The following is a 12,952-nucleotide window of genomic DNA, read 5'->3' on the forward strand; positions in this document are numbered from 1 at the left end:
ATTGATACCCCATTGTTTTAAGGCTGCTGCAACTTTGTACTTGAGAAGGGAGTGGGGGAGGCACTTAATGAAGTAGAAGAGGGGAGGAGGAAGAAAGGTGCAAAGCTAATGGGGGTGGGGTTCACTTCAGTTCCTTGTTTTCCACCCTTCTCCAATCACTCTTTCCCTTTTTCCCCAAGGCCTGAGCATTGGGACTAATGGTGATGATTAACTAAATGAAGTCGGTAACCTGGGCGACCATTGGGCTGGTTTTGTATTTCATGGGTACCGACCAGCCAGAGCCAAGCACATTAGTGAGGGCTGGGGAGGTGAGATGGGGCTTTTGGGAGGGTTCTGGTGGGTTGGGGGGGGGTTTCTTTGCACTGTGATGTTTTACTTTGCATTTTGTGCCTTGATGTTTCACAACGGTAAGATCAACGCCACCTTCTTCCATGTCTCCCTCCTCCTCCTGTCCTTTTCATTCCTTCTCTTCCTGGCTTACCGCTTGGGAATGGTTCTGTATATGACTGAAGGGTGTTCTCCCCCTGTTTGTTGGCTTACCTGTAAAATGGGAAGGAACCAGAGAGAAAGGAGGTGAAAGGAAGGATTTATTCCTCAATCTATCAGCTATATGCTATCAGCTCGGAGATTGGATTTTTTTATGGTGTATAACTTAGAGTTGTCCTGTTTCTGCTGGAATAACTTAAAAGCATTTAATTGCTTCACTTATGGGCTAGCACCTCACTCGTATGGAGTGTTCTAACAGCAAGGGCCATCTTCTATGGAACCAGGAATTCTCCTGATTCTCAGGCCTCTGGTGGGCATGAATTGTGTGTATCACCGGTGATGGTATCATAAGCAACAAGCTGGGTGGTCTGCACTTGGTTTGGGGGGGTTAAATACTAATAATTCATGTGCTTGTTATGAATTGAATAAGTCACACTCAAAGCAGACTTAATAAATGAGCTGAAATTGTGTATTAGTGCAATGGGAAATAAGCATCTGTATTTGCTGAATGAGACAGAATCAAGCCTGTGGGATTTAGCATTAAAAAAGCCAAAGCTCTGGCGTTACCTTTGGGTGTGAAACAAGGACCCAGCTGTGAAATACATGCATCAGCAGCGAGTGCTTCCATTTGACTTTGTCTCCACGCAGGCTGAGCTGGTTGATAGGATCCATCATTCACTTGTGTAAGTGCTGTGCCTCTGCGGGGGGTTCTGGGCTTTAGGGTTTGTTGTCTCCAGCATGGCCTTGGCTTGCAGGAGGCTCCGGTGTTGGTTGCAGTTTGGCTGTGGCTCGGGGTAACCTTCCTGGTTACTCAACGTGCCTCGGTTTGTCAAAGGCTTGGCAGCTTCTGTAGTAACAAAAAGGAACCCTTAAAGTCTCTTCCAGCCTGTGAGCAGTTGCATGGGTTCAGGTGAAGCTCAAGCCATGTTTCTCAACTACAGCATCACACATTTACCATTTAAGCTGATTTTAGTAAGATCATTTTCCTGACTCGTGTTAGTTGCTATTAAACCTTTACAGGAGCAGCTTCTCCATTTTGAGGAGTCTCAGTTTTCAGGTCTCAGCTTTGCAATGATAAGAGCTATATAAACTCTTCAATGTAGACGTATAACATCCCAGCAGGGATCAAGGCTTGGTGTTGGCTTTTGCCTGCTGATATCAACACAAAATTCCCCTATTTTTGTAGGTAGTGTAAGTTTTCCTTATATCTATTATGTATAATTCACTTCTGCAACTTCTTTAATGTCTATAGAATGTCTGGCCTGTTGTACTAACGGGGAAACAAGTGAAATAGGTGCAGCACTGTGCAGAAGATGACACCAAAGCTCTTTCTCTTGTGCTGTGATCTCCTATCGACAGCAGTGAGGTGCAGCAAGCAGATGGGTATTACTTTAATGGATTAGCTCTAAAGGAGTTCCAGGAAGAGCCCTATGAAGGAGTTGGGTCTTTTTGGGAACTATTTCCCAGGGTTTAGGCTATTATAATGTTATGTTTTTCTCTGTTTTCCCACCAAGCCATGGTTTGCATTGCCCACGGATGATGGATAGGCCATGAGTGACACCAGGGTTTGAAAAGGAAAGCAGCCATTGTCCGGATCAATAATGATTAACACAACAACCAAGCACAGCGATTGTTCAGAACTGCATTCAGCAGCTCAGAACTCTGTGCCTTTGTGACTACTGTGGCATGGTACCGTTCCCCAGCTTAGATACGAAACCAGTGTAGAGGTAGGGGTTGGGTTGGTTTTGTGGTTGGTTTTTGGATTGGTTTTTAACTCCAGATGCAGGTTCCTCTGATTGCCTTAATCTCCATGTATTTAGCTCTTATGGAGGTCAATACAGGACAAAGCCTTAAGAAGTGGCTGTTGAAGCTCTGATGGGAAGTCAGTGTAGGACTGGGGTGCAGTTCATACAATCCCAGACTGGTTTGGGTTGGAAGGGACCTTAAAGCTCATCCAGTTCCAACCCCTTCCACTAGAGCAGCTTGCTCTAAGCCTCGTCCAACCTGGCCTTGAACAATCTGATCCATTTGTGGTTCTAACTCATTTGGAAGCAGAGCTTGACCTCTGCTGTGCTAAACTGTCGATACATGGAACACCAGCAGAGTCCATATTTTCACTGGGAACAGATCTGGAGGACACGGCAAAGAACAGAGTCCATGGAAGGGCTTGGAGGAGCCCAGCCTGGGGAAGCTTTGATGCACAGGAATCTTTTGAGTTCTCCCACTTCCACCAAGGGCAGAAGCATTGGGTGACTTGGGCTCTGCTCTAACTGCCGGTTGTGTAATGTTACAGTATTGTCTTTTCACAGCAATACTCTGTGGGTCAGGTCCTGCTCTTGGCAGACAGCCCTGCTCTGCACTGACCTGCATTGGTACTGTCTCTGGCTGGGGCAAGTGGAGCCTCAAGGTAACTGCCCAAAGCTCTTCATGCAGTCGTTCCATGTGAAGCGCTCTGATTTGTGCTGCATGCCTGCTGTAAGGGGGCCATCTTCATGTTCATGGCCATCTGCAGCATCTGGGCAGAGCAGAATGAACTGTAACAAAGCAGAGGAGATGGTGCATTAAGACAAGGATTTGAATTAAAACCACCTTTTTTTTCCATTCCTATAAGGAAAACAGGAAATTGGATAATAGACCAAGGCCTTTCCCCTTTCCCCAGTGAATTTAACCCAGACTGGTTCTTTTTTTCCCCCTCTTTTGGCATGTGTGAAGGGAATTGATTGATCCCATTTCAGTTCTTTCAGAGCAGGTGCTTTGGTAGCCTTTTGTTTGCAGTTGCAAAAGGCAAGGTGAGGAATGAAGGAGCTTTAAATCCAGAGGCACAGCTGTGTTCCTGTCCAGGTAGAACTGCCTCGAAACCAGGCTGGGGTCACTGACAGACTGTGATTGACTCGTGTTGTACTGATGAGAAATGGCCATTGCCCCCTGTACGTACCTTGTGGTTTCTGTGCTGTGACGCCATCAAATGTACTCAGCTTGCCCTGTGGAAGAAAAGCAGCACTAGAAGGAACTTCAGTGAGAGGCAGAGCTCAGTTTTGTGACCTCAAAGGCTTTTCTCTATCAAGAAATGTGTCAAAGTCAGGAGGGCGAAAGAGATCTTAAAGGAAAAGGGTCTAAAACCTTCCCCATTTCCTTGACTTTCCCTTATGCCCACACCTCCTGCAGAAAGAACCAACCCTTTCCTATTGCAGTATCCTCTGGCAAGGAGGAGGGATTATGCAAGATGGTTTAATAGTGCTCTCTTTGGTACATTCTGGACACAAAGAGGCCTCCTGTTGAATCTCTTGTCTAGATTTGGATTTTATGCCCTTTAAGCGTTAGCTTGTGGCATTGCTGTATTTGGTTGTTTGGCTTGAACACGCATCCAGGGAAACTGGGTTCCAATTGTAAGAAACTGGCTTTAGGGAATGAGCCAGGAGAGGCAGGATTGCTGCTGCATGCCTCAGAGCAGTGATTTGTTAGCTTACAGCTTTTATATTCCTTATATTGCTAGGAGAGCGGGGGTTTCACGCTTCTAAAAGCAGATTTCACCTTCAGCTGGGCCACAGATGAAAATACTTTGCATCAGGCTGAAATATTCCTGCACCATTGGAAAACAGCATGATCATCCCAACTTGTTCCTGTTGGGTTGGCTCCCTTTGGAACCATAGATTGGAAATTCAGTGGTGATTGCCTTGAATTCTCCTTATGGCATCTTTGAGACATCAATTGTAGGAAGCACTGGCAAACTATATCCACACAGCAGCTTCCACCTGCACCAGAGGGAAGTGCACGTAGTAGCTGAGGACAGAATTAGATTGCTAAATTCAACCATATGAGCCCAGGCTCACTCTAAAGGGATGGGAAATGTTGTATTTTAGCACATATTCAATGGATTAAGGGTCATGACTTGAGACAGGTCTATGAATGGGTTTTTGAAGTGGCTTACATGGAGCAGCATCCTTTGCTGTAAGGCTGGAGTAACTCTGGGTTTGGCAGCTCTTGGATCAATGTTCAAGCCAAGGAGCTTCAAAAAGCCTTTTTGTCACTTGAGAGTGAAAGGGACAGCGAGGGTTCCAAGTGATGCCTGTTCTGAACCCCCCAAGCTATCTTCACAGGACCAGGAAACTCTCCCAAGAGGCAGGAGACCAGAATCCACACTGAAAGCCTTCCACCAGGCCTGTGGTTCCGCACTGGGGAATGGGGTTTGCTTCCCAGGGTCTGGGTTGGTTTGGTAGGAGACTGAGGTCTGACAATCCAGGCCTCTTCAGAAGTGTTCCCACCTCCATTCCCAAAGGATTTAATGAAAATGCAGCTGTTTGGCCTCCGGTAGCCAAACAGGAAGGAGCCATTCCTCAAGGACTGAAAGACATTGTTTGTGCCAGTTAAAACTGATGTGGCAGTACCAAAGGGACCTAGCAGAGCATGTCCTGTTAGAGCAGCTACGTAACTCTGGTTATTAAGTGAGATTCTGTATGATATGGTTCTAATGCAATTGTGCAAACATCTAATTCTAATGCACCTGCCTTACACCTGTGTGTATACATATAGGTATTTCCTATACATATATATTTCCATTTGCAAAGAGCCACAACAGCCAGGAAAGAAAGGGGGGAAAATGCCATAAACCTTTTTGAAATAGAACTTAAAAGCCACAGAATAAGAAAGGTTTGGCTCTTCCTGCTTCACTATTCTATCAATAGAGCAGCAAACTAAAAAGCTTATAAATCCCACCCTTGCAAGACACTAGAGCAGGCAAAAAGGGGTAAATTAGCCAGAATCTTAGCTTATTCTCTATGCTGTTGTAGTCAGCTGGCTGGTATTCCCTACGTCATGTGCAACTGAATATGTTTGCTCTAATTATAACTGAGCATTATGGGATTTGTGCAAGCTGTGGTCATTCCAGCAACTTATTATTACCCTTATTAAATGGGAACAGATCTGGTTGCTCTGCAGCAGAACAGTTAAACACAGTCTGGGGGTTTATTGTTTGCAAAGCCTCTGTTCTACCTCCTTTTGTTTCAGCTGCAGCTATCACATCTAACATGCAGGGTGCTTTAGACAAAGAGCTATTGTTTAATGCTTCGTCTTGTTGACTGACTTCATTCCATGTTGTTGATGTAGGAAAGACGCTTTCTGTTGGAACAGTCAAGTGGAGCCTGGCTGTTTGCTGGCTGCTTCAGTGGGATTGAGGAGGTGCAGCTGTGACAGAAACAAACCTCACATCTGCCAACAGCAGCTCCCCTCCAGGATCTCGTTTTGCAGTGGTTTACTTGGCTCTTTGCAGATGGAGCGGGGAACTCAAGCATGGATTTGCATCCAGATGCCACTGTGTGCATTACAAGACTTAGGAAGGTGTCTGGGGTGGTCTCATGGAAGGGATAGGTAACAGAACTTGCTTCCTTTGGAATGGGATTCTCTTAAGTGACTTGAGGAGGTGTGAAATGTAATAGTGGAGTGATGGGTAGTACAGTAACCCGTGTGAACTACCCGGTACTGTACCTAACAATGGGACAGATGCAGGTATCTTAACCTGGGATGGGATTCTATTTGCAACAATGATTTACTTCTCATTTCACCACAGTTTGTTCTAGCTCTTTTTTCACCTTATTTTTCACCATTTTCATAATGAATGCAGACCTGCTGGTCAAATGGCTCTTGTGCTGATGAGCATTTGGGAATGCCTTCTCCTTAGTGCAGTTCTGAAGCCATCAGTGCAAGCAGGAAGGGTATTTTCAGTCTTGTTGCTTTAGCAAATTAAACCAGGAGTGAGCTCCTTTTCCTCCGGAATTCAGCCCTTTCTGACCTGGAGTTGTCTGGAACCAAACAAAAACTGCTCTTCTCCTCCTTCTAGCTGCACCCTTTGCATCCCTCAGTGTTTGCTGAGTTGGAGGCATTTTCTTGTTGTACCCTATCGCTAATTAAACTGGGTTTGGTTCAGGAACTGGGCAGGTAAAGGAGGAGATGGGTGGAGGAAGCGAATGACAAACACCATCCTGGAGCCACGGGGCTGGGGGAGGTTTAGCTCTCAGCAGTGTCTGGCAAAGAGAGATTTCCAATGGGATTCAGAATGCACTGGAAGGAATGTTTGTCAGGTCTTGTCTTTTCCAAGGGTATGAAATGCCAATGCAGAGTTTCTTTGTGGTGAGCGCATTGTAGTAATCCATGCAGTTGTTTAGAGGACCAGGTGTATTTGTTAATGTATATGAGTCAATACAAAACACATGCAAAACTCTTGTGAACATTAAGAGGCTTCAAACGCTCTTAGCATTGGAATATTCATGGTTTCTTTGTAATAACCATGCTCAGCAAGATCTTTGGCCTCCCCAGATAGAAATTTGATTAAGAGATGACTGAAGGAATCAGCAAATATGAATTGCCTAATAAAATGTAGATAAAGCTTCAATGGTTGGAGGTACTGGAAGAAAGGTAAGAGCTATCTCCCTGAGTCTACAAACCTATGGTGCTGCCTGGATTTTGCACTTGCCCACACTTTAACCTGCAGCAGCAGGTAGGGCAGAAGGTTGGCTGTAATTGCCCATGCCTCAAATAGCATTTACCAGTTCACAACTGTGACTCACTAGGTAGCAATATGAATAATACCACTCCTTGGTAAGTGACAGCTCTGAAGGTTGATGGGGAGGGGGAGGCAGGAATACATGACCTGTACAAGTGTTTCTGGGATAACTCTAGAGAACATCCTTGTTTCCACCTCTCTCAAATGAAGAGCGTTTGCCAATCACTGCAATCACAAACTACAGGTGGGATTCTCCCCCCACCCCTTCTTTTCTTTCCTACTCCACACAATCAGGCTTTCCAGCTTGTGGTATCTCTGCTGTTTGTAGCCCATGACCCTGAGATGCCATTACCATCTTACTGGGCAGCATTGGATGTTTTCAGTGTTTCTAATACTGCCTGGTAATGATGATGATGGTGTTTCGTGTACAACGTGGAAAAGCTCAACAGCGAGTTTGGAAGCAGGGCAGTGGCCAAGAGAGAAACCAGGCAAACCTCCCCCCAAGCATAAGTAAATTGAATGTGAAATGCTTTGGGTTCTAGATTAAAGGGTAAAAGCCAACCAGAAGGAAATCTTGGCCTCATTTTAACGTCAGAGTGAGCCTGTAAATAGGAAACCATGCAGTATCAAACAGCACGTTTGATACTGCAATGCTACAGGATGTGTTCAGATGAGAATGCTTTGTAGGGGTGAGCTGAATGCAGGCGCTCTGCTCCAAACACGTTCTTTTTCTCTCCTTTCAAACCATGCTAGCTTTGCAGAGAGTGAGAGCAGGCAGGTATTGAAGTGTAACACTCGCGTTTCCTTCGTCATCATTGTCTCTCCAAGATGTTCTTGTCAGCTACAGAGAACTCAAGAACCTGGCTGCCAAACTCAGACGTGGGGTTTGCTCTTTCAGCTTTGCTGCTGTAACTCACTCTGTCCTTTGCACAGCAGCTCCTCTGGAGTTCTCCAGTGCAATGTTCTCACAGCAAAGCCATTCAGTTTAGATCTCGGAACCTTTATTGTTATACAGATATACTTTTACATCCAGTTGTCACTTCTTGAGTGAGACTTAACTCCCATTCCCTTGGACTGTTTTCATTACTTTAGTGGCTTAATGATGCGTTTTAAGCTATGATGGGCTTTGTTCTTATTCTATGAGATTTCTTGCCCTAAATCAATGATACTACTTAAAGTGACCTTGAAAGAACTAGCCCGGTCTAAAGGGACTTAGTGGAGGGGAGAACGCTGTTTTATATGGCTTAGGGAGGCTTTTTGTTCTTTACAGTGAATTAAAACAACACAGGAAGTTGTACTTCCCAGTTATCGGATGTGAAAGGTCCTGTAAAGAATGATTTATAACAGCTCTCACTGAGAAAGGGGATTATTGCTGGTTTTATCTGACACATGGCTTTAGGGGCAGGTGGTTCAGTGTACCTGGCAGGTGTGAAGCAGCAAAAGGCACCAGCAGCAGCATCCTGTCATCCCCCCTTGCCCTGAGCTCTCTTACTGATCTATGGGGTGCTGGGGCTTTAATTACTTGCACTGAGAAGGTCGGTTGTTTCCTTGAACCCTCTTCTGAAGCATCAGCGGAATGATTCACTGGAGTGGAGCGTGGATGAAATGTACTCCTTTGTCATTTACTTTGATAGAAAGGTTGTATATCTGCTGTGCTGGAGCCACAAAGCCTTGTGAGTACCTTATGGCTATACTAAATATTACATGCAGTGTAGCATTACCTACACGGTATAGCTCAGATCAGAGCTCTCTTAAGCTGTCACGAACTGAGAGGCCATTGCTACCCTGAGAGATAAGACTCACACTAAGGGGTGAGGAAAGGAAGACCAAGGAAATGCTGCTGCCTCCTTCTTGGGTGATGCAGCAGGTCAGTAATCTCCAGTCCTTGGAGTAACAACAGCCCCACTTAGAACAGCCCAGAGCTCTTACCAAGGGAACCGCTCCAGGGTGAGCAGCCTGCGCTATGATTTCTACCTTCTGTTGCATGAGGTGCTACAGCAAACTTCCCCTTCTTCTGAAAAGCACAAACCAAAGCAGACAGATACCTTGTCATCGTTATCATTAGCATTCACTGTGCTTAATTACGTTACTAATAACTACAGCAAAGTCTCCTGCCACAGCCACTTCTATTTAAGACTCAAATTTGTCTGCATCCCTGCAACTGAAGCCAATACAATAAAGGAGTTGTTGTAAAAGCAGCTGTGTTTAATGCTAGCCCATCTCTGTCCCTTTTCTGTGCCCTCCTCAGCACTGTTTTCTTTATTGACCGGCTTTCAGTATGTCTTTTTGAGTGATTAATAAGACCTGAATTAGTATGGTTGTGACTCAAAAGGGAGGAGGGAGTGAGGAAGCCAAGAAACAAACCCCAAGCAACCTTGCTGGTGTTAAATCCTGTTGAAAGAGAATTTCACCTTTTGTTTCCATTTTAGATCTTTATTAAATCCATTTTTTCTACTATCTTTGAAGAAATGCACCATGATTTTGAACCTATCCTTTAACAGCGAATGTCTTCCTTCTGCCCACCACCTATTTCCCCACCCAAGGATATAAGGCAATCTTCCTCAAGCCATTTCTATTAGTTATTATGGAACACTGACAGCCTGAAGAATACGGACTCAATAATAGCTGCTTCATTTCTCCAGCTGCTGGACAGACTGTGGTCCTCTGTGGGCATCTTACTAGACAGTGCTGGATTTTCTGGATCTACTCTAACACTGTCTGGTAACGATGTTTAAAGGGTGAACCAAACACCACCACGCATCAGGAGGAGCTCTCACTCAAAGACATTGTACCACAATTTAGGCCAAAGTGGAACATTTGGACAAGAGGGTAAGGATGATGGCTATCACGTTAACAGGTATTTTTAGATGCAGTAAATGGCTATAATCATAAATACATTGCTGGAAACCACTCTGTTGGATGCTGAGCCTTGATGTTGCTGTGAAGGAGGTGAGACAGGCCATGTCTAACACACAAAGGGTGTATCTTCTGAGAGGCACAGGCTTGCTTTCTTCTCCCCACACAGTGATGCAGCCACATGGCACAGCCCTTGCCCAGGAGGCTGACGGATTTACTTGCCATGCCTGGCTGTGAAAGGTGGTTAGGGCAAGAGGCTGGTTGTAAAGGTCACTCTTCCCAATTACACTTCAATTACACCTCCATGGTTGAACGGCCTATGAACTTCCAACTGTATAACCCACCCCACCATAGGCAGTGCTTGCAGCCCATGGAACAGGTGGGTTAATCACTCCCATCATTCCATTAAGAAACAAAGGCATTTAACCCAGGCAAGGAACAACTACTGAGTGCTGACCCTGCCCTACTTACCGAGCAGAGAACAAGAGCTGCTGCTGCCTCACTCTGTGTAGCAACTCAGGTAGAAGCACACCACTGCACTGAGTGTGAGAATGGATGAGGTCTGGATGAGAAGCTGGGCCTCCTTAAGGAATAAGTACACTCAGAGGTCAGATTTAAACAAGTTTCCTGGCATGACATAGGAACAAGTGCTTGAGGAGACCTTTTCTTACTGTAAGAGTATTATCTTAGTGACCTAGGACATTGCATTTGAGCCAGGAAGTCCAGCTCCATCTGCTTCAGTAAGAAAGCATTGCAAGTGTTAACACTGCTGTATTGAAGATGTCTCTGCAAGCAGATCCTGGGATCACTCGATAGCTAAAACTAAGCAGGTATTTGCAGGCCAAATCTGGGGACTAAATTAGTTGCAAGTCTTGCCCTCCTCTAGTGACATTTTCATGCCTCCTGCCTGAACTACAACGTACGTGTTCAGCGGCAGCTTTTGCTTACCCTGCAGGTCCTCCCTAGTCCTTGACAGATTAATCCAGGTCAGTACTTCTTTACTTTGCAGAAACCTGTAGAGGATGCGAATTCATGTCAGAAGTCATTAGCAGTTCACTTTACAAGCTGAGATTCAGCCTTACATAAGGAGCATCCACACTACCTGCACTTCTGAAAGACTTGGGATGGGGCACAGCCTCAGTGTTGTTCCCATTGGTTTTCAGCTCCTTCCTCTGAGAGATACAAGACAATGTTACACATGCACTCTGACCACAAACTCCTCTTTAAATATATTCCAAGTATTGATTTGTGTCTTCCTCAACTGAGTGTTGATCCCCTTCCTCACTCCAAAACAGAACTGGGCTAGAAACACAGCGGTACCCAAACAAATTCTGCATTCTCTGCCTTTGCCACTGGAAATCTCTCCGTGTTTTTCCAATTCCTTGCAGTAAGCTGGGTGTTTCCTTCCCCAAACTACCAGGTAATACAGGAAGAGTGGGAAAACCGAACCAATTTGCATATAACTTCACCCTGTTGCCACTACAATGTGAACAGCTTGAAAGGCGCTGACCGTGCCTGCTTTAACTCCATGGGCTGACTCACTGGAACAAGCTCAGTTTTGTGCTTGCCCTTGCAGGTTGTTAATTCCCAGGGCGAGAGAAGGAAGCAGCAGCGGAGGCTCTCTGGTGATTAGCCTCTGTGTTAATGAGTAACTGGCTCACAAGGGATTGAGGAAATGGTGTGAAATTTGAGTGACTCTGCAAATTGGCTTTTAACAAGCATCGCAGTAAGATGGATTGGAGCGCACACCGACCTGCCGGCTCTCCTTAGCACAAAGTGTGGGTCCTAACCTCGGATGGAGCTGAGTAAATAAATGTATAACTAACAAACAACTCTAATGGGGCATCCAGGGCAGGGACAGGAATGTGGCCTTAAAAACAAAGAAACAGAGAGCAGGGAAATCCCTCTGCCCGCCCCCATGGTGATGTATGCTTAGGAAAGTGTCCCTTCAATCCTGCCTTCAGACAGAGACAGTCATGAGAGCCAGGGGCAACCCAGAAAAATCCCCTTCTGCCTCCGTATCTTGCCCTCCCCTTCTCCTGCTGATTTTCATCTCCCTTCAATTGGTTTCACAAGAGAGCAATTCCACAGGCAGGATTCTTGGGATGGTTTCAGAGCTGCCTGAGGCCTGGTCTGCATCAGATTCATTCTAAAGCAGTTGTCTCACTGAGGGGAGTTTTACCATGGGTGAGGGCACGTTGTTTAGCTGACCCCCATGTGCATCCACAGTCCTGCTGTGCTGCTGGTGATGGAGCTGCTCCAGGCACGGGCATGGTGAGCAACTTCACAGCCAGATGGATGCAGTGGCCAGAGCTGCTGGTAAGTTCCATACAATTCTTTTCAACTCCTATAGCAGTGAACTGGAAACGGTTGTGGTTTATAATGGTAGTGCTTCATAATCGAGCAAGTTAAATATTTACTGGTTATTGCTTTGTCTGAGCAATAACTGCCCTGCTTTTTAGTCCTGGATTTAATGGTGGAGTTTTCCTTTAGCCTGAGTGAGTGCCTGCTGATTGCTGTCTTACCAGGCAAAGTTAGATCTAGCTATCTGTGTCTAATACTGTCTGGTAATGCCGTCAATCGCATCGGCAAAAAGCTTCGTCTTGACACAGAGATGGAGAGAAAAGCTTGCCTTGATCAGAAGAATGGATGAAGCCTGATGTCTGGGCCTTCCCACTGGAGTTTGGGCTTATGCTGAAGGCTTATTCAAGTGCACCGTCTTGTTCACACCCAAGCATGGACTGTCATGCCTGCAGAAGGATAGAGAGACATGAGGAAAGTCAAGAGAGTATCAGCTTGTAGGTAGGTCAAGATATGTTCTCTGAGCTCCTGTATGCCAGCAACCTTTGGATCTATTGTCAGACTGGCCTGAAACATGATGGGTGCAGGCACAACCACCTCAGCTCTCAGTTTAAATAGCAGCTTCTGTTTGGAAATGAGGTATTAAATGAGCAAAACTCAACAATAGCTCATTGCACCCTGTAAATAAAGTCTGCTTTATTCTTACACTGACAGAAAACTACTTTTAAAGGTACCTTATAAAATACAAGGGTTTGCAAAGCCCTCACTGCAGCAGATCTTCTATTTGAGATGTGATTGGTCAAATCACACAAT

At 45.4% G+C, this 12,952-nt stretch overlaps 1 protein-coding gene across 1 annotated transcript in view; it reads left to right on the forward strand.

Moving 5' to 3' along the window:
- The window catches only part of LOC308227972 (uncharacterized protein C1orf159 homolog), a gene marked incomplete at both ends in the record, with an annotated part of 79,249 nt that extends 66,758 nt beyond the window's left edge, over window positions 1-12,491 (forward strand). Inside the window, 2 exons of the mRNA XM_080630993.1 lie at window positions 11,415-11,463; window positions 12,367-12,491. Of these exons, the coding sequence (XP_080487119.1) occupies window positions 11,415-11,463; window positions 12,367-12,491 (174 nt within the window). The remainder of the gene's footprint in view (window positions 1-11,414; window positions 11,464-12,366) is intronic.
- Between the last annotated feature and the right edge of the window lie 461 nt (window positions 12,492-12,952).

Source organism: Psittacula echo (genome assembly GCF_963264785.1).
Source record: "Psittacula echo genome assembly, chromosome: 17".
NCBI lineage: Eukaryota > Metazoa > Chordata > Aves > Psittaciformes > Psittacidae > Psittacula > Psittacula echo.